This window comes from Battus philenor, unplaced genomic scaffold (assembly GCF_028537555.1).
Source record: "Battus philenor isolate CCGP_79_NKW_IND1 unplaced genomic scaffold, ilBatPhil1.0.hap1 SCAF_5, whole genome shotgun sequence".
Lineage (NCBI taxonomy): Eukaryota > Metazoa > Arthropoda > Insecta > Lepidoptera > Papilionidae > Battus > Battus philenor.
The window spans coordinates 8201841-8223798 of NW_027181715.1; the positions used below are offsets into that span (position 1 = coordinate 8201841).

At 33.4% G+C, this 21958-nt stretch overlaps 3 protein-coding genes across 3 annotated transcripts in view; 1 reads left to right on the forward strand and 2 right to left on the reverse strand.

The window, feature by feature from the left end:
* Positions 1-715: 715 nt before the first annotated feature.
* On the reverse strand, positions 716-4388 carry LOC137929719 (opsin-1-like). Its single transcript, XM_068772786.1, has 9 exons — positions 4340-4388; positions 2900-3055; positions 2599-2719; positions 2407-2524; positions 2103-2316; positions 1862-2009; positions 1680-1790; positions 1420-1586; positions 716-1266 (listed from the first exon to the last, which is right to left on the reverse strand). The coding sequence occupies exons 2-9, from the start codon at positions 3025-3027 to the stop codon at positions 1140-1142; spliced, it is 1134 nt and encodes a 377-aa protein (XP_068628887.1). The 5' UTR covers positions 3028-3055; positions 4340-4388; the 3' UTR covers positions 716-1139.
* A 5936-nt stretch (positions 4389-10324) lies between these two features.
* On the forward strand, positions 10325-11193 carry Sld5 (DNA replication complex GINS protein Sld5). Its single transcript, XM_068772835.1, has 2 exons — positions 10325-11041; positions 11113-11193. The coding sequence occupies exons 1-2, from the start codon at positions 10465-10467 to the stop codon at positions 11184-11186; spliced, it is 651 nt and encodes a 216-aa protein (XP_068628936.1). The 5' UTR covers positions 10325-10464; the 3' UTR covers positions 11187-11193.
* Positions 11194-11971: 778 nt separating this feature from the next.
* Positions 11972-21958, reverse strand: part of LOC137929778 (ATP-binding cassette subfamily C member 4-like) — a 43632-nt gene continuing 33645 nt past the window's right edge. Inside the window, exons 16-24 of the mRNA XM_068772884.1 lie at positions 21258-21394; positions 20698-20838; positions 18723-18826; positions 18157-18446; positions 17893-18015; positions 17053-17175; positions 16170-16330; positions 14751-14856; positions 11972-14162 (exon numbers count right to left, since the gene is read on the reverse strand). Coding sequence (XP_068628985.1) covers positions 13968-14162; positions 14751-14856; positions 16170-16330; positions 17053-17175; positions 17893-18015; positions 18157-18446; positions 18723-18826; positions 20698-20838; positions 21258-21394 — 1380 coding nt within the window. The 3' untranslated portion in view covers positions 11972-13967. The remainder of the gene's footprint in view (positions 14163-14750; positions 14857-16169; positions 16331-17052; positions 17176-17892; positions 18016-18156; positions 18447-18722; positions 18827-20697; positions 20839-21257; positions 21395-21958) is intronic.

The following is a 21958-nucleotide window of genomic DNA, read 5'->3' on the forward strand; positions in this document are numbered from 1 at the left end:
AGGAGTCTACGTATTCTGTTTGTATAATGGTTGCTTAGTAACGGTAATGTAGACAGAGTATTAATTTTGCAAGCAGTTATTATAAATGGATTACCAAGTATACGAAATGTGATATGATAATGTATATGATGTTCAATGTAAATGTAATGGAACAAGACTGCTTAAAGAATTAAGTTATTGTAGTTAAAAACTTCTATAATTTATGTTACGTTATAACTATGTAAATCAGTTTCTTATTTGAATAATTTGTAAGCCAATCCCGACATAATATTAAATAAAATAATATCTAGCTTTTTTTACTTTGTCCAATGGTTATCACCAGCGTTTTTACTGAAGTTTAATTGGTTCAAATTAATTTGAATTTTTTTTTGTTTTATGTTTCATGTATCAAAATTTCTTGATCTTGTGTTATCACTACTTCTACTTTTACTATTAAAGTATTATCAAAAGATTGTAATGGTTTCATCATCTTATAAAAAATATGTGTAGCTGAAGATAGTAGTTATGGTATAAGGCTGTAGTTAACAAAAAATAAGTAATTTTTATGTGGTACTTTCTAAGAAACAAAATAGTTGTTAGTTTTAATTTATTATGACTTTAAAATTTTCTCAATTATTCGACCTTTATTATAAATTCTGTGTGTTCTAAAACTAAATAAATTTGATGATCGGGGGATGATGTAAAAATAAAAATTCAAATGTTTTGTAACCGTCGTGCTGTTTATTTGTTTCATTTGTCCGAGGTACACAGCTTATTTCATCGCAATTATCCGTCGTTCTTATTTACTAGAAGGAGCAGTCTCTTAGGTTATTGGAGTGGCCCGACGATCTGTTGTTAGGTTAATATTTTTTTGGTATTTTTAATCGTCAGCCGATGCATATAAACGAAAAATATTAATTGTGTGCAACGCCGAACTTGACACATTAAGCATGAAGCCGAAACTTGTTGAAATTGACAGTTATTACTTTGATTACATTGATCTGTTTTGGCTCGAGCTATGTGTTCAAGTTTTACATTTTGTATAGTAGTAAATGTTTTTTGTATAAAAATAATAAATAACGTATTGCATTGGCAGAATCAGTCCAAAATACAGCGGCGGGTCGGTCTTTGTTGTTAGTTGTCGATCGGTTGGAGAAGACTCATGCGGATGGTTTTTCTTCGCAGGCAGTTGTAGCCCCAGAAGCCACGGAACCAGATTCTTCAGGCGATGGTTGGCACGCTAGCGATGGGAACTTCTGGTACAGTGCAGCTCGGTATTTAGGGTGGCTGTAAAAGAAATTTGTACCGTTAACTGTTAATATATCCATTTTTACTAAACTTTATTTCATCAAGTTAGTATTATTAGTACGTCATATTCAGCAATATATTGTAAAAATATATTGCTGAAATAATTCTTATTTTGAGTATAAAAGTACTAACCTGATACCATATACAATAGGATTGTAGACGGCGTTGGCCTTAGCAAAAACTGATCCCCAGATGGTGGCGAGAGGGCTGATAGAGGCGTTCTCGAACACTCCGGCGTAGTTGATCACCAAGTATGGTGTCCACGCCATGAACCATAGCGAAATAGTCATCAGTGCAACCTGAACAAGGACAGTTTATTTTGAGCAACTGATTTTGATAATTATTATGTATTACAATATAATGTCTTTAATTTAAACAAAAATGATTCATACTTTGGCTAGTTTACATTCAGCGCTAGTGTTGGCTGCTTCGGAAGATCGCAGAGAAGCAACGTTCATTTTCTTGGCCTGTTCCCTCATCGCCCTCTCGTGAGCTGCTACAGCCTAAAAAATTTCATAGCAATTAAATATTTATTTTTATTACAGATCTGTAATATGTATTGTATTTTACTGACCTGTACAATGAAGAAGTAAGAGTAGATGATAAGAAGAAGAGGCATGTAGTACACGAAAATGGAATAAACAAGGATGTAGCTGCGGCTGAGCCAACTCTTGTTCAGGTAGTCAGTTCCACACGCGGTCATGTTTCCCTCAGGCACGTACCTACACAAAGTTTATATTAATATTTGATAGCAAATAATCACCCATGAATTTGACAGTTATTCAGTTATTATCAGACAGTTATTTTGATCTTACCTGTTCCATCCTAGGAAAGGAGCAACAGTCCACGCAAGAGAAAACAGCCAAATTCCAAGAATACGCAATAGTGCTCCATTGATAGTCATTGGTTTAGCGGCAATACCTTTGACAATCACATTGTAACGGTCAAAAGCGATCATTGTCATCGTCCATATCGAAACGCAGCCGTATAGTGAACCAGCGCATGCATACAGCTCACAAGCTAACGGACCTGATGAATTAATAAATAATTGTTAAATTATGTGCACAAAAATATTTCACGAGTTGTTATTTAACTTTGGAATTCATATACGGTACGTACCGAATACCCATGTTTCGTAATAACAATTAATGACCATCGGTGGAGCCATGCAGAGCATCATTAAAAAGTCGGAGAAAGCCAAATTTACAACGAGTAAGTTTGATGGTGTTTTGAGGCTCTGTAAACATTGTACATCGTTTAATAATCTCAAAACATAAATAATTCAAATAACTATAATTAACAAAAGAATACCTTTGTGGATGTGAAGATATAGACGACCATTCCATTGCCCGTAATTGAAATGAAACCTAAGACACCGATGGTGAAGCCCAATAAACCGTGCCACATGGGGTTCATAGGTGGAAATTGGTACCTGTAATAAAAAATGAGGAAATTATTTTTTTTTGATGGTAAGTATCATAAGATCTATTATTTTGGCCTATGTTTAAACATTTGGTCAAGTAAATTTTTCTGAAGATGAAATTTAAAAATATATTGCTTGTCATATCTTCAATAAAGGATATGAAATAAAAAAATAATTGAATGGACTTACCAGTGTGGGTCGATAAGATGCAGCATGTCCGGGGAGACTTTATCGACAACGGTCTGGTTGGAGCCGAATGCTGCAACCTGGCCACCCCATGGTTCCGATGGTACTGATTCAAGGCTGGCAATCGCCATTGTGTATTAATTGTTTATGTATGGATATCTGTAATAGAAAAAAAAAAATACTTTTTAAAATTTAACAAAATTTATGTGGTAATTTTAAAGGGATGCAATTTAGTTATAAACGATAAATGAAGGATTTATTTAGTAAGTAATTTTATTTAACTACTAAGTAGTTATTTTCTATGCGGACTTACAAAAAAAGGGAAGGGAATGTGGGCCTGAGATGGTTGATAACAAAAATACTGAAGAAAATCGTTATACGAACTACTCCAGTCTTTAGTGTGCTATAAACCAATCTCCGGCTGGGATGCCGAGGCTGTGTTGCGGAGGCTACTCGTCTTCTGCTTTGCTGTCGGCCCCTTTTATACTCATCGCCCGTACTGCACAGTATGGGCACTCAAAATCGATATTCATAATTAGATATAGGTAACGTCTTAGAAATAAACTCCCGCCTTATACTTCGTTCGATACAGGGAGGACTTGCTATTCACAATAATTTTAGAAACATGAAACATCGCTCATGTTCTTACGGGGAAAAAAAGAAGGAACAGAGTGTTTCTTTTTATTTCTCCATCAACGCAAAAACTTGATTTCTCTGTAACCGAAAAAAATAGACATAGATATTTCCGTGAAATAGAAATTTTGAGTTAATACTTTTATTAATATGCTACAATAAGTGTAACTTTCTTATAAATAAAACAGCTTAAATTTACCTAATTACTTGTAAGTCGAAGTCTTGTTCGAATCAGGAATGAGAGATCCGTAATCGAACGAAAATAACCCAACGGACTGACTTGTTGAAGTGGCGGTGAAAGGGCCTCATGGCAGGCCTTATGGACCTGGAGTGAAGACCACAAACCGGCAAGCGCAGCATCAGACGTTCACCCACAACACCTTAACAATGTAGGAAGTCCACTCCCACATTGTTAAGGTGTTGTGGGTGGCGGAAGATGATGCAGACTGCATCGAACGGGTCTTATTGAAAATCTTTGGGGGAAGGCCATTGTTCAGCAACGTTCTACAGCTAAAATAACGATGGCGATGATCATTTGTACTTTATGCGTATATTTGGATAAAAAATAAAGCGAACTCTTTCATCAGTTGGACTTTGGCCTGCATACAGGTTTAGGTTTTTGAAATATTTATGAAGAACTAGATTAGTCAACCTTCATCTGTAAATATGCTTCACTTTGTTTAAAATGTGTGTATTAACTTTTAAGGATTTACTTTTTGAGCCTTTATCTGATAATAGCTTACCTCCCATAGCATCACGTTGTACATGGGACTTTTAAAACATGGGACAATAAAATATATGAATACATACCTACACGATCCGCTCGAATATTCAGCGATCCTCTTCATCCAAAGTCCGGAATCAAGGAGATATAAAAGTAAGTGTCCATATACCGTTACAGGCTTTTGCGGCGAATCGAATTTTAGTTCTGTCATAACCATAAATAGCCGTGGAGGATATACTTATCCCAAGCAGCCACATCGCCGCCGAATTCGCGGCGCGAGAATATCGCAGAGTAAACAAAATACAGCGCTTCGTCATCACACATTCCTCTCAGGCCGCGGTTACTTTTTCTTAAGAGTCCGAAAGCCTAAAATGTCTGCATTCTGTAAGTTGAATTGCTATTCTCTTAGTTATATTTTAAATTACACATTTATATTGATTTTGTAACGTTTGATACATTTATAATTTTAAACTATAAAGCAGATAAAGGTAGTAATAGCGCTTCTAAGTTTACGTGTATAACTTCTTGAAGACTCTTGTTCTCAAACTACAGTTGACTATTTTGATAACATCAAATAAAAATGGCAGCAATACTTTTTCTTTCAATTTTAATATATAAAGAACAGTTGAAAGATTTGGTAGTCAGTATCTTGTACTAACTAGTCACAAAAATCGACCTAGGTTATATTTGTGCTATCAGTGCACTTGAGAATTAATTTAAAGTTTTAGAGAAACTTTATTATCTATTATAAAAAATACATCCCTGTTTTTCCATAAATAAGCAGGTTAATGCAGTTACGCCTTAAGACCGCGGTAAGTGGAACTAAAGAATAAAAATATCGATACTAAGTGGATTATAGTATACTTGCTACATACATAATAATGTTATTATAGATAAATGCATTTTTAACGTCCTTATTATTAGAACAATTTTACAGTTTGGAAGCAGTATATGTTGCAGGGCGCTTTGAGTTTGCTGCCTTGTTATAAGCAATATTATCAATTAAAATTATTAATAATAAGAATTAAGCCTTTTTATTCCAACATCTACATGCTCGACATTTCATATGTTTGTTAGTTATGTTAGCACAAATAATTATTCAGTTATAATTGATTAGCAATTGCTTATGCTCATGATATGATAAGCATTCTGTGTTCAGTTTACCTAGTCCCTAGCCTATGCTTACCATCTAAACCGTTACTTTATTTTAACTCGATGAATTTGGTTATACCAACAAACAAAACGTAAAAGTTGACAATATTATCAATATTTTCCAATAGCCTGAAGAAGGCTGGTATGTAGCAAAAAAGTTTTTTTTTAAACCGTAGGGCATGGGGGAGAAACGGACCTAGTTAAAGTGGTTGAAAGACAACGGACGCAGGCCGCTTCCAACCGATCGTACTGGAAATCCATAGCATTCCTATGATTATAAATATTTTTCCGGATTACATACAATGAACATCGAATGATTGGTTGATTTATTGATATACAATTCATAATAATCGCCTACAAATAGAAATCAAACTGACTTTAGGTTTTGAAGTCAAAGTTCATCATGGCACCATTAAGCGTCGTTGTGAACTTGGCGCAGGAAATCTCTCGTTTGTGAGGCCAGCTCATATTAGGGATATTTTGGATTTTATATCGTAAACGTTCTGCATAAATAACTTTCTTGAGCACATAGCATTCACCATTATCTAAATGCTTTGATTCATTAGGTTTTAAAAAAATAGCATAAAAAAAGTATTCGCCCAAAAATATGTTGGATTACAAACAAAATAAATTTATATCCATTTAAATAAATAAATAATTTAAAGCAGACATTATACTAAAGAATAAACAAATTTTACCTTCATTAATCACTCCTGAAATTATCATCGATCATTAAATGTTGGCGCTTTGCTTAAATTATTACATTTTTTTTTTCAAATAAATAATTTAAATTAATGTCAATATCGACATTCTCTTGAAACACATATTGGAAATATTTATGTTCTTGCTATTGTGATATCACTGTACACTCGGGATCTCTAGTTATGAAATGCAAACAGAAGTCATTTCTACGCTCTTTGAATGTAAATAAGCTTAGCAAATACTTTAAATTTCCAGACGTAATTCCTTTCAAGTGCGAATTCCAAGACAATTAACTTATTGCTTTGTGAATAATACTAACCACTTAAACTAGTAACATTCATACATGATCTTACGTAATTATTTCTTTATTAAGAAAATCTTGTTTTTTGGTCATTGTTACATTGGTTTCCAATCCGAAGGAGTATGTGACATAACCGAGGTTTCCGGGAAAGCCCTCGAGCTTAATTGCCGTGAAGATTAAATAATATCAAATTGAAAACATTACTAACCCGTGGTATAAAAGTTGACTTCGTTATATAGTTTGTCTAGGAAAAAAATACTTATTACTATTTTTACGTAGAAATTTTGGATTGTAAAATTACTTACCTACTAAGTAAGTAGGAGAATCGTTTTCTATAACGATAGAAACGATAAAGATTAAAAATACTACAGCAACGGCGTTTATGTCCATTGGTCCGAGACTCATTGCTAAGATTCAGTAAAAAGCATACGGCCCGGTGCAATAAGTCACCGTTCACGAACACAGAGTTCCATATTTTATTAACATGCAAAAGTATCGAATCCTATTTAATAAGCCGCTTTTTGTAGCCCCAAGCCTATGGAGCTGCTGGTAACGAAGACAAAATCACGGTTGTGTATTTTTTTAGCCTATAGGAATGTAAAGTATGCAACAATGGGTGGTAGTTTAGCCTTAATCTTAAACTAGATAGAGAGACGAGAATTGTTCGCGCCAAGCACGCAGTGAGGAAGCTCAGCTCGCGTCTTCGGTATTATTTCTACCTAGCTTATACTGCTGCCCAAAAAGGCATTTGTATATACTTCGGGTCGTGGGGTGTCTTGGTATAGGCGATTTTCGGACGTGCGAATAGTGCGTTTAATTGTATTAAACCTCTTTTGTGACCCGAACAATGCGTTGTCTCTTTGCTATGTTTTATGACATGTTAGGTCAACTTTGGAAAAATAGAGACCGAACGAGAGAAAACGACATGCGTTTGGTAGGCATATGTTGGAGCACGGAGTGCGCGTGCGGATTACAAAAGTGGAGCCATGTGAGAAAGTTATGCTGTGACCGATAAGTGAGACGGTCAAAGGCCTTACATGGTCAAGTTCTTGCACGATGACGATTGGTTAGTACTTACCCTTGGTCCGGATAAGATGCACAAACCATTTTTATATTAACTGTTGTTTTATGGTGATGTATATCGAGAGATAGCTTATAGACCGTATTAAGACGAAGGTGATCGTGATGGATCTGTAGGGGCGAGTGCGGAGACCCTTTACGTACCAGTGGTCCGGCTTTGTTGTGCCAGTAGCGAATGACGGAGGGCCTACCTGTTTTACATAGGCGCCGTGACTGGAGTTCTGGAACTTCTAAGTTGATCGATGTTTCACGATCGGTGTTACTCTGTGGTGATGTGAATCGGTAGACGTTAGTGGCTGGAACGCATTTGGCAACGGGCGTGCCCGTCTTGTGAGTGCCGTATATTGTTTGGTGGCTCCCGGGTGCGTGTTAATGCGGATTTAGTTATATATGTTTACATTGTTGGGTCTGGATTTCTCGGTATACATCAATGTATTTTGCCTTTGTTACCCAATTATTTTTCATTTGAACCTAAACTTAATATGCGAAGTAGATTGTAGTTTACACTATTTATGACGGTAGTCTTAGTGTAGTTTTCTAATATGGTACAATATGTAGAGCAGCGACAGGGAGCAGGGCGCAAAGGGTGCTTAGCCTAAAACCTCTTAAGGTTAAGCTTAAGCTCGAGAGCTTTCTGGGGATAATAGCAATAATTAAATGGTTTCATATAGTTTCACTGGGAGACCACAAAGCTCTTAGATCGGTTAGGTGGACGCTCCACGGAATAACTTGGCACATGGACTTTTGTCTGGAATCATGATTACACAAAGAACTCACAGTCATTAAAATTAGGAAACAGTGACTATGGCGTGCGATTAAATTTTGAATCAGAATTCACACGTCAAGACAGAAATTAGTGTTCCTAACTCAGAAAGATGCCTAGTGCGAAAGTAAGCCCTTATGTGTTAGCGCGAATATTGAAATCAGTTGGCAACTTCGTAATTCTTAGTCGGTTGCTATAAGCGATGATCGGGAAACAGAAAAGAGGGTTATTAATTCAAGTAATGCTAGCAACGACAATGGCACCATAAACATCGAATACAGGATTATGTCGCGAAGGTTTCTTGTAATAACAGAGTGGTACAAGTTGCTCATCGAAAAACAGGAATCCACTAGCACGTAATGGTTTCGCAGAAATAAATTATTGTATATGTTAAGTATTGTTTAATTATAAAAAATAGAAAAGGTACGACACAGTTACGTAATCTTTAAATAATGTACATATACCTGAATGAACGACTTTTTTATTTATCATGTAAGTGAAGGTTTTCTGAAATTGAGAGTCACTGTGCACGTAGAAACAGGCTAGCCAGTCTTAAGTAATTTATTGTTGCAATATATTTTAATAATAGTGAAATTAGAATTTTCTGTTATTATAATTTATCGGTACAGTAATTTAAAGTTAGGTTTGTGAACAATGTTTCGATTAGTACATCATATAGGAATTGTGATACATTATTTGCTATTTTTTAGAATGTATTGGTAGAACATGCCTATCAGTATCAGACTCGTGAAGTCGGCGGTTTTGGGGAGCACCTCGGTGATTTGAGATGGGTAGCTCTATAGGATCTACCCTTATACAAAAAAATAGTACGAGAGCAGCATTCTAATCCTCTTGCAGGCATGCCTTGCATAGAGGGCTATCCGTAACACCTAAAATAACCAGATGTTCGTTAAAAAAACCATGACCAGTAAAGATCCATGCCACCAGACGCAGTCGGGGTCGCATCAGCCGAAGCAAGGTATTGGAGAGCCGGCAGCTCATAGTAGGCAATGTCTCTTAAGCTTGTTGGCATTCTCCATGGTTTATCCGTTGCTCAATGTTTTGACTTCTATTAAGCTCCCGTATTGGATTCTGACCTTATTGATTCTCTCGCCTTGAGGGAATATTGTTTCATCTAAACGAGCTCGTTTAGCGGCACTTTATCATTTTTGCTGATTCAGTTTGTCGTCTTACTCGCACTGCTAGGATATGCCGCGGCAATAACAGTTCTACTAGCAGTGGGTCCTGCCACAGTACTCTCACGCGTCAGAAGATCAGCACCTGCCTGCTTACCCAAGTGTGGTTTGGCTGATCCTTTGAGACAAGCCTAACATGGTGCGGAAGAGGTAACAAGTTTGCGTGTAGCCACCGCCATAACAGAGTCCCGTATTGCGTTGAACGCTTGGCAGATAGGACTTTTTATTACTTCTTTTTATAAGACCTGTTGGCCATGTCTACTCAATAATTGTTTTGTTTCTATACAAATTACATGTAAACGCTTTTTTGTCCAATTACTGTAACAGTATAAAAAAATTTTGAAACTTTATTTAATTGTATATTTATTGCATAGCGTAGAAACGTCCAATAATGACAATATAAAAACACAAAAAGAAATTGTTGATCATTGCTACAGTAGTTTTTTGAATAAGAGTAGGCAATAATCGTAGAATATACCAATTTTCAACTGATTATGATATTGGCATTCCTTATATCTAATACTTGTTATAAGATTGTTATAACTTAAATTTTAAATTATATCAATTGATGAACAAAGAAGATTAAATGTTAAACTAAATAAATTACAAAACCGTTTATTAATAAATATATTTTATTATTTGTGGATTTATGTAAAAAAAATTCAAACTTGTTCATTAAATAACGTAAATTTTTTTGTGTCTTTAGTTTTAATTACTGAGAATAATTAAAGTTGTAAATGAAATAAATTATTAATAACTGTAAATTTTATTTTTATTTTACGATAAAGGTATTTCATATCAAGTTATTATTGTGTTATGAAACGGAACGGTGTTACTATTTTCATTCGCTGACATTGACAATTGCTGCTATTGTGTACCCAAAACATTTTCTAATATTTTTGTTATTTTATTTTTATTTATATTAGTTTTAACCTTTTACTTCAGTTTATGTAGTTTTTGTTTTCTCTCTCTGAATTTTTTATGTACGTATTAGTAATGCTAAGTAAATAAAATAACATGGAATATGACAACATAGATTTGAGTGACGATGAAGAAGAAATTACCGCCCAAGCAGTGCTGAGAATTTTACAAAATTCTTGGCAAAATGAACGATTGGCACCAGAAATTCTTCCCCATCAAAATGATATGGTCGAATGTATGCTCGGACAAATACAACATATGGAAAGAAACATAAACAAACTGTCTAAAACTGATATTCGCACATGGATTCATAAAATGGAGTTGAGTAGAATAAAATTTATTATTTGCAATTATCTTAAAACTAGGTTGGATAAAATAGAAAAGTTCTGTATATCCATATTAAATGATGAAAAACTACGACTGGAATCTAGGACAAATTATTTGACTCCTTCAGAGTACAAATATGCTCAAGAATATTTATCAAACATGGAAAGTCATTTAAAAACAGCAGCTTTAAATCATGTTCCGGGCAATATGCAAACTTTTGACTTGGATAAAATAGCCATTTATCCTAATTTACACTCTTATGTATTTCTTAAAACGAATGAGACTATTATGGGAATTGTTTTGGAAGACCTAATGGGTGACCAGGATGAAGAAATAGATTTAGAAGGTAAATGTTTTATTCAAAATTTCTCCTCAGTTCTCTTTTTTTAAAATACTTAATAATTATCTTTTTTTCAGAGGGATCACAACATATCTTACAATACAAACCTGTTGCAGATCTACTAAAAAATGGAAAAGTACAACTCGTGTGAATTTGTGTAAAATATTTCATTTATAATCAAATTTAATCTTGTAATAAATTCTTTTTTTGAAATTTTCTTCCTAAAGCCTTTTTTATTATAACCAAAACCCATGCAAATACATTAACAAGAAAATTAATTAAAGGCAGTCTGGCTCTTTTATTTACTCTGCACAGGTTAATAATAATTTGCAACAAAGAAAAAAGTGTATGTACAGTCAATCTAACTTGTTGAGTATATATAGGCTCTATTATCTAATACCAATTTCTTCTTTCATAAATTTTATATAGGAATTGAGATTAGTTTTGATTGACACATTTGTCAAGACAATATAAACAAATCTCACATATATTAAAATACATGTAAACTACCAACAGTAAGGTTACATACATTTTAATATATGTAATATACAAAATATTTAACAAATATAATTTTATTTCAAAATCAAGCTTAATGTTGCTTTTTGCAGCTGTTTTCTGGTTCCTGGAAAAAATGTGCATTTATTAAGGAAATTGGGTATAATAATTAAAAAAAAAATCAATGACAAATACAATATAATTATGTGTTACACACTGAAACATTTTTTCAAATACACAATCATACATTTAAAATCTGGACATGCAATTTAAAAATATATTGAAGTACACAATTAAGTAGAAGGCAATTTGTAGCACCTTGTCTCTTATTAAATTTGTAACACTGTGTTTAATATTTTTATTTGTGTCAAATTACTCAACATTTTATTACAAACAGTAGCCTTTGTGCTCAACTTTGTCATTAAAGCAGAGATTAACAAGACCAAATGAAGTAATATATGATTTTTAAAATGGTATTATTTTTCGCATAACAAAATTTACTATTTGAATTACTGTGATCACTTCTTGTATCTGTATAAATTTATAATAGAACTTTTTCTGAGGTGAATCTTTGCTTTATCTACATCATTAGTCTGGTTTTTTATGATTTAGCTGTGTGCCTGTGAGATGTTCGTTTGATCATTACATTTTCATTATGCTTTCATAACTTTTTGGACATGAGATATTTTTATTGCAATTTTTTTGTTTGATTTTTGATCCATTGATATTTTGAAATATCGAAATGTGTTAACAAATACGACAGACTTGCAAAAGATAATCATAGCTTAACTAAGGCTGGAAATTATCGAACTCAATTAACTAAATTCTAATCGAAAATTTATATTAGCAAGCACTTTAAAACCGGTAATGAAATTACTTAAAAAACTATAAAAATGTAAGTTGTCACTCCAGCAATGTCTGTTATATTAACCTACACAAATTTAAACAATGTTGCCATAACCCACACGAAGCATCCATACTTCTAATAATTTGGTCTTTGTCTTTCACCAAACATGAGTCAGGAAGCAAGTGTACATTAATTATATTTTTTTTAAATATATTATATATATAGATTACATATATGTCACAAAATGACAAGCAAAAATAGTGCAGCACATGAGCCAAATTATGCCAAAAGCTGTTGTATTATACAAATGTATACCCATCCTAGACCTGAAAAATCTTATCTTGTGGCTTATAAAAGATTTAATCTTATATATTATATATAATACACAAGTTTATATTGGCGCAATATCAGCAAAATGATTTACATTTTACTTAGAAAATTATAATTCAATAACGTCTAAAATAAATTCTAGATAGGCCCTGTAAAGTTTTAAAATCTTAGTATCAAAACATATTTTTTTTATTCGAACAAATAACATATTTTATTTGGAACATTTGTTTAAAGTTTATTTTTTGCTTAAAACTTTAGTTGGAGGTTTTAATATTATAGAGTTTAAACATTTCAAAATTATTACTATATAATACATATAGTCATTTTACGTAGAGGTTTTGAGTATATCACATAGAATAATTTAAATTACATATATTAAGTACCTATATCTATTACTATAAAACTGCGTAAATAGGTGTTTTGTGTTTATAATGAGAAAGAACCATTAGAAAACTTTATAGGAATTTTGTATTTTTAAATATTTGAGGTACCTGTAAAATTCGTTTATGTTACACATCTTAAATGAATAATTTTTTGTAAAATGGTTTCAAAATTTAAATAGTTAAATACTATTCCATTTCATCTTGTTATTAGCGCTTATTTATGTAACAGAATTGCGAAGTCAATAAGTACATTCAGCACAACCATTTTATTTAATATAGGATGTAATGTTAATAATTAAGTTTCTTTTCTGACTGAAATTGAAAATGATTAGAAATTTATCAACTTATTATGAATGTTCATCATCGGAGCTTTAAGAATAAATGCAAGTGTGATCAAGTAAAGATTAAGAATGTAGCCTATAAATCTACAAAAATTGTAACACTTGTTAGGAATTTTTCACATCAGTATACAAGAAATACTTTACATAATATTTGGGGAATAGTTAACTGCGCCCTGAGTAGACTATGACGATCATCTGTTTTCAGACAATGAGTCTTAGTGAGAAAATAAATATAAGTAGTATGTACCTCAGCACACCATGTAAGAACAAACAATTTACTAAACCCTACTTGCTACTGCAAAATGGTATAAGTTTATGCAATAGCACCATGGAGATACATTAAATTTAAGATCACGGCACTGGACATGAAGTTTGCATTTAAGTAACAAAACAAGATAAACTATCATTGAATACAAAAGTAAATTCACTATATGAGGCTAATTAATTAAATTATTCAATGGTATTAAATTGGAGTTAAATGCGTCTTGGTTTGTCATGGGTATCACCCAGAGCTCTAACCACTATATGGTTACAATTTAAGTACTAGCTTGTGTTTGATCATCTGCATCTACATATCGTATATGCTCCGCATAAGCTTTGCTAGCAAGTTCTCGCAGGCTCTGTTCAGACGCGGGACTCAGTTGCTTGACCATACGGGTGAAGTGTCCCTCGTTGTTCTGCAGCAACTCGTGAGGGTGACCTGATTCAACTATTTGACCCGCCTCCATTACCTGTTATTGGTTAAAAATAAAATGTTCAAGTTTAAATAGTTATGTTAAAAATATTCTTATTATTTCCTCTTTTCTGTAAAGTGCTTTGCCTGGAAGAAATAACCGTTTGCGATTTGACGGCCGTTAGTAATTCTTCTAAAACCTAATTTCTAAGATTTATTTTGTTTTCCTGTGTCTTAATGAATATGAAAATAAAAATTTTGTTATGATTAAATATCATTTCGAAAAAGATATATGTCAATATAAATCTTCAGCTTATGTATCAATCATAAATATAATTAAGCTTGTCATGATTTTTGATAGGTACATGAATAGATGTTTTATCTATATTTTAATCAATTAATGTTAGTTATTTATATTGATCTCATTGAAATGGGAAATGTTAATAATAAAAATTTGGTGATAGCACTTGTGAATACAAAATTAACTAATGACCTAACGTAAATAATAATTCAATAGTTGTTAAAGTTGAAGCTCACTAAAATGTATTGTCTAAACAATCGATGAGCCTAGTTGTAAAAGTAATACGATAAAAATACTAAAAGTTTTTTAGTGTTGAATGTTTTGCATTATTTCCAAGTTACTTACAATCACGCGGTCGGAATCCGCTACGGTGTGCAAACGATGTGCCACTGTGATGACGGTACAGTCGGCAAAGTGTGTGCGGATTGACTTCTGGATTAAGGCGTCAGTACTGCAAAATAAGTTATATCAAATACTTGCTGTTTAGCTATCCGTATGTCTCGGAATCCTTTTACTCTAGAATATTGTCTCAGTTATATATGCTTATTCTTATGTCTTATGTTACGTTAATATGAATGGTTTTTTTTTATTAGAAAAGTGCTATTTTAGTTTAGTCCTATTATCAGTTATCCAAAATGTTAAAAATTGAAAAACTGTCCGACATCCCATTAATCGCGTCTAAAGATAAGATAGCCTTAATTTTTATGGGTCCGTTGCTCACTAAACAGTCTCGAAGCATGGGATATGGATCAACATCGATTCGAAACGAAGGTCGTACCTTCCTTTGTATACTTGAAAATTTTAGTCAGATGTAATTAGTCGAAATCAAGCAACCTTTAACAATTACTTCATAACCTTTCGATCATAACTTTTCGAAAGCAACAAAACCCGCTTTGTGAGATCGTTAATGTCTCCAGTGCTGCTTTACATGGTATAGAGACAAGGATGAAAGGAGAAATAGGAAGGAAACAAATCAATGTTTTGAATATGTTGTCCTGGAGAAGAATGTTGGGGATATCACTTAGCAGTATACTAATATCTCATTCACCAGGAGTTAAAGTTTTTTGGCAATCTTTCACTTACGTATTAAAACACACTAGCCACTTTATTCGAAAGAAAGTGAATGGTTTAAGAGAGCCATTTAGGCCTCAGTGAGAATGACTGTTGAAAGACCCTAATGACCATGACTGGATTGCCAAGAGTATATAGCTGAGACGCCATAGTGTAGGTCTTTAAACCTAGATGCAGTATAACACTTGAGCGACCTGGGACCTTAAGATTCTAAAGGGGAGATCATGGACTGCCGGGTTCTACGAGAACATTTGTTCACACACGACCTAAAAGTCATCCGAAGACGTATAACGCAAGTCGCCATCAACCAGTTCTATTGGAAATCTAGGATGATAATATTCTTTTTTTGATTCAGCTAAAGGAGGAGGTCCTATTTAATACGAAAGAGTTTACATTATAATTTTACCTAGATTTGTTAAATTTCTCATGTTTCTTCAAAAAAAAAAAAAAGGATTTTTTGGGTGCTTGGGAATAATTTATGTAATTATAGGAATTGGTCTCTTGGGTTTTATTAAATCATATATGTAAAGATAGTAGGAATATTTATACTCGAGCTTATTTCACCTCAGCTATTATAATTATTTATATACCATCAAGGATTGAAATGTTTAGTTGTTTGAACAGACACTGAATATGCTACGACTGAAATAATGAATTATGACGCGTCGACTTTGTGGATGATAGTGCACGTACTTGGGGTCCACATTGGCCGTGGCCTCGTCGAGAACGAGCAGGCGGTTGCGTGCGAGAGCGGCGCGTGCCAGGCACACCAGCTGCCTCTGCCCTGCGCTCAAGTTGCTACCGCCGGCAGCGACTTCCGTCGACAGCGACGGTGCGATTTGCTTCAACTCCACCTGTGACAAACTACTATTAATACCAACATTTTATGATAGAAGTTTAATGCAATTATTTAGCAATTTTTTATCTAAAACCTCGAGTACCTGATGTTGCCATAGAACGGCACGACTGTTTGCTATTACTGGATCGCTTAATGTTCATGCAATGCAATCTTCAAGTACGAGGGTTCTAAACACGCTATGATCTGAGAAAATCTCACAATAAAGACAGAGATATTTTTTGTTGCCGTCTCCTTTACAACATTCTTAATAAAGTAATAAAGCTATTTATTCCCAAGCTTAATTATCACTAAAAATTATTATCAATGTAATTCTATTTTTTTAATTTATTGAAAATAAGGGATGGTCAAATATTTTACTAAGCGCATAACTAAATCAATAAATGTTGTAATTACTTTTAAATACATTTTACTTATTTAATTTTTTCTATTGAACTGCGACAGGCTTATAACAAAGTCAGTAAAAATCTGTAAGGGCATTTAGAAGTTCATAAAAAATCATACAGTATACCAAAATAAAAAGATGATAATCTCTCCTATATTTAATTTATATAATTATAATCAACCTTATCTCTGATTTTATCTAAAATTGAATTAAAATGTGTGCTACTTTATGACTAATTAAAAGAGAAGATAAAAACAGTTTTCTCGTTGCTAGATACTAGAAAAAATTTCTTACTCTAATATTAACAAAAAGTATGAAGAACGCTTTTATATTACCTGTTCTAATGCCTTCCAAATATCCGCATCAGTGTATTTGTCAAACGGATCCATGTTATACCGCAAGCTGGCAGAGAATAGTACTGGTTCCTGAGGAATGATAGCTATCTTCGATCTCAATTCCTGCAAACAATTTGAAAAATACAAATACCCTCAATGAAAATCGTGAACCAGTATTACAAGTATGTACTTCACAATCATTCGGTTATAGTACATTGTGTAAACTATTGCATAATATTAAATCGAGAAGTTCCTAGACTTTTTCTCATACTATACCATATTCCCAAAACTTGGATAAAATGTAAAGATTTGATCTAAATTTGTATTGCTGCTGAGTTCTACGAGTTAATAGTTTCTTTTAGTGGGAATCATTTAATTAATGATTCGATCAATTGAGTGGATGATGCCTTCTTAAAATATTGTCTAGCTACATTTATAAGCGAGGAAGTCAACATTTTAGTGCTTTATCATGAAAAGTAGACATTTTTGCCGACCCCGCTAACGCGTTGTGAATCCTTATTTTTATCAAAAATAGTTACACATCGATATCTAGTTATAGCAATTGATATTAAAATTAATTAATTCTTTATGCAATATGGGATGGATTATCTATCTATCTGTTTATATTTTTTATTATTTACTAACTATAAAACGGTGTTAAATTACATATTTTATAAACATTGGAATAACTTGGAGTTAAACATATCATTCCCAAGATGGTGATATCTTCTATGAAGTAATTTAAATGAAGTAATTTAAAAATGTAGTAAACAAGTTAAACAAAACACAGTTCCAATATTACTTTGCAGCTTATAAAGTGAAGCAAAATAAAATTAATACCTTAAGGGCGATACTGCCCGTTTCAACATCATCGATGTACACGTTGCCATCAATCGGTGCGAGGCGGAACAGAGCCGATATGAGCGATGACTTGCCCGCTCCTGTGCGCCCCACCACACCGACCTGCGTTTGTTTTTACACATTAATGGTCATACATCAGATTACTCCTGTCTTTAAACAATATAATAATTTTTTTAAAAATAATTTTTGACAGTACCAAATCAATCGGGAAAAGTCGAAAAAGAATAAAAATCGATTGCTTACCTTCCAGCCACTTTCGATAACTACATTCAGATTCTTGAGTACTGGTTCTGCTTCTTTGTCGTATCGTAGATACAGGTCCTTGAAGACAAGGCGAGCACGTTGTGGCCAGCCGCGAGGTGGAGACGGTCCTTCGGTGTTCTCTTGCGGAAGCGACGTGAATTGAACCACACGTTCTACGCTCGTCATCTGGGATATTACTTCGGTCGCTTGCTTTATACCGTACTGTACCATGTTCACTAAAATCAAGCCTTGTGACAACGCCAAGCCTACATTTCCAGACATTGTCGAACCTGAAAATAATTGTTTTTTAAAATTTGAGAATTTATCAAAATAAGCTTAGCATATTGTGTAAAAAATAGTTAACAAAATGAAATACCTAAATTAATAATATTTTACATTACAATAATTAAATTGTGGGTGAAATAGAAACTATAATAAGCTATAAACATATACATTGAATTTTTTTTTTAATTTTATGACGTAATTACAATAGTATTATTAATCTCTTATAATCTATGCCAATATCCAAAAAACAGAAAGTAAGATTCTTGCAGAATAACGCTTACCATCATCTAAGAGCAGGAATGTATAGGCGACGACAACGACGTAAGAGGCAGATATAAGACTTAACCAAAGTGAAAAAGCTGTATTCGTTATCAGAGTCAGATACCTGAAAGTAATAAGAAAATAATAACAACAGATTACCAGTAATATTTTGTGAAAAAAGTAAAATAATAATTTATTGATTATAAAATAGCTTATCAATAATCACAGTACAGATCGGAATTTACAGGTACGGCTTTATTAAGTTATTAATAGATAAATTAATAAAAAAATCTTTTTTTCGCAATCTGTCTATCGCAAACGCTTGCTTAACTTCTCACACGCACATTAGCACGCTGCATTTTACTTTAGATAAATGTACGAGGGTGAATCAAAAAGTTCTTAGAAGTGCATATATATGAAACCTTTTTAGATCAAGTTCGATATTCAAATTAAAGAGTGTCTATCACACTATATTTATGCAGACTGTCACTTGTTTTTGTCAGTTTGTTCGCATGTAATAAATTTTTTTGTGCAACGAGTTGCTAAAAGTCAAAATTATGGATAAAAGTGAGTTACGTGCGGTGATAAAATATCTCAGTTTAAAAAAAAATGTCTACGAAGGAAATTTTTTTGGACATTCAGCAGATATTAGGGGGTGATGCTGTACCCTATTCTACGGTTGCGTACTGGGTGGCTGAATTTAAAAGAGGTAGATCAAACTGTAAAGATGACCCGCGTTCTGGGCGGCCTTCAACCTCCGTTACAGAAGAAAATGTCAAAAAGGTTGAGAATCTGGTTTTGGAAGACAGAAGAATGACTATAAAACATATAGCTGAGATCCTAAAGATATCTTTTGGTAGCGTTCAATCCATTTTAATTGATTCACTGGGGTTCAAAAAAGTGTCTGCAAGATGGGTGCCACGAATGTTAACCGACGAAAACAAAAAGCGACGTTTGGAAATTTCCAAGAGTAATCTCGAAATGTTCCAGCGTGATTCAGATAATTTTTGCCGCCGTCTTGTCACCATGGATGAAACGTGGGTCCACCATTTTTATCCTGAAACTAAAAGACAAAGCATGTCTTGGAAATGACCATCCTCTCCATCCAATAAGAAATTTCGAGTTGCTCCTACCGCTGGCAAAGTTATGGCCTCTGTGTTCTGGGATAGTGAAGGAATCCTTTTTATTGATTACATGCCAAAAGGCCAGACGATTACTGGACCCTATTATGCAAATTTAATTCCGAAAGTGCGTGAAGCGATTAAAGAAAAACGTCGTGGAAAACTGTCGTTGGGCGTGTTGTTCCTTTAAGATAACGCTCCTGCTCATCGATCGGAAGTTGCGCTCAACGCAATCCGCTGTGCTGGCTTCAATCTCCTTGACCACCCACCATATTCTCCGGACTTAGCCCCAAGTGATTTTCACTTATTTCCAAAATTAAAAGAGGAAATTCGTGGAACAAAATTTCACGATAATGACGCGGTTACAGCTGCCGTAGAGGACTTTTTCGAGAGTCAAGAAAATAATTTTTTTTCACGAGGAATAAGGAAGTTAGAAACGCGTTATTCTAAATGCATTGCATTGGAGGGAGATTATGTAGAAAAATAAAATATTATTATTTAAATCTTTGCATTTTTTAATATTGATTCCAAGAATTTTTTGATTCACCCTCGTACTACCAAAGATCCGACATCTTGTAATATTTTTTAAAAAATAAATTACACATAAAACTTGAAAATGTAAGCTATGTTTGAATAGTAAGAAAATATAGAAGCATAGTTTAAATGGACTCCCTTTTTTCGATCACAACAAATTTTTAAATTCTGTGGCTGTGTTATACAATAGAAAGACGACGCTGGAGAGACTTTTAGTCACAATTTCGTGATAAACGTAAAAGTGAAAGCTTTGTTTCTGTGCGAATTCCTCTATTAGAGACAGACAGATCAGGAAATTAAAAAGAGAACACTAAAGTTGATTGTGAAAGGAATAGTTTACCAGGCGGCAGTGTGTACGTCCTGTTTCTCATCAAATTGTATTCGTAGCATTTCCTCGGCGTTGCACGCGCGCACTGTTGTTAGACCGGCCATGCTGGCTGACACATGAGAGAACACCGGACTGCGAGACACGCCTTCCACTCTAAAAACAAAATTTATTTATTAACTGTTACAAAAACAATGTCATAATTTTTTTTATTTTATATTTTATTTAAGTCTATTTACTATTGAAGCTTATGTTTATATATTGGATATTTAAAAATTTGTCTAAAGTTGAAAAACGCTAATTTACATTAACGAAAATGACGAAATTGTTTCTTTTTATTATTTTCATCATCATCATTTCTGCTAAAGAAAGTTCACTACTACACATTGGCGTCTACCAAAGATTTTTTATTTCTAATCAACAATATATTAACTTTCGTTGTCAACAACCTTTTGCCATCTAGTATACAAATTTTCAATGCCGGAACGATAAAAATCAATCAGTTATTCTGTAAAATATGTCGACAGAAATAACATTACTTTCCGGCTTTAATAGTAATACATGTTTTAAATTACCTTTTTATATCTTGTGCTGTACTGAGGTATATGATTGTCCATAAATACATGAATATACCGCATCCGGCAGTCGTCAGCAACATGTACGGATTAACAATTGCCACCATGACCAAAATCCCAATCATCACCATAAATACCTGTAATCATAAAAAGATGAAATATGCATCATTTATCGATCAATTATGAATTTTTAAGTGTATACTTTATTTAAATAATTTATTGTAAAAAATATTTTACACCTATGCTATATGCAGTTGTTTTTATTGGTCTCTTTAGTAGTTGACATGAAAAACGATTTCTATCAAGGACTATCGCTAGCAGGTAAATATACCTCGTCTAATTCTTTATACCACGACAAGTTACTCCCTAAGTTTCTGTTTTTCTACAATAACTTTTAATGTTTTTTAATCTAAGATTATTACACGTGGCCTTTCTGATCATTTTATGTGTATAATAATCAGAAATTGAAAATTCAGATGAGTTCAATCATTCATGTTCCCAAACTGACTGACCGGTCTTGCGCTGCCCGCATCCAGGGACAACACAACCTACGCTGTGTTTACAGCCGTAGGTAGGCGTAATTTATTAGTTACTAATGAGAAATTAATAAAACAACTATTTTCGCCGACTCTATTTCTATTTTGTTGTTTTTCTCGCGCAAACAGGTATAGTTTGCAATAATCCTTTCGAAACCGCTGTAC

What these genes read in the sequence shown, in the direction of transcription:
- Sld5 (XM_068772835.1), top strand. Translation starts at nt 10,465, where the DNA reads ATGGAATATGACAACATAGATTTGAGTGACGATGAAGAAGAAATTACC. An exon ending in TGAAGAAATAGATTTAGAAG is followed by an intron (nt 11,042 to 11,112) that starts GTAAATGTTTTA and finishes TCTTTTTTTCAG; the next exon opens with AGGGATCACAACATATCTTA.
- LOC137929719 (XM_068772786.1), bottom strand. Translation starts at nt 3,027, where the DNA reads ATGGCGATTGCCAGCCTTGAATCAGTACCATCGGAACCATGGGGTGGC. An exon ending in CCTTTCCTAGGATGGAACAG is followed by an intron (nt 2,010 to 2,102) that starts GTAAGATCAAAA and finishes AACTTTGTGTAG; the next exon opens with GTACGTGCCTGAGGGAAACA. An exon ending in CTTACTTCTTCATTGTACAG is followed by an intron (nt 1,791 to 1,861) that starts GTCAGTAAAATA and finishes GAAATTTTTTAG; the next exon opens with GCTGTAGCAGCTCACGAGAG.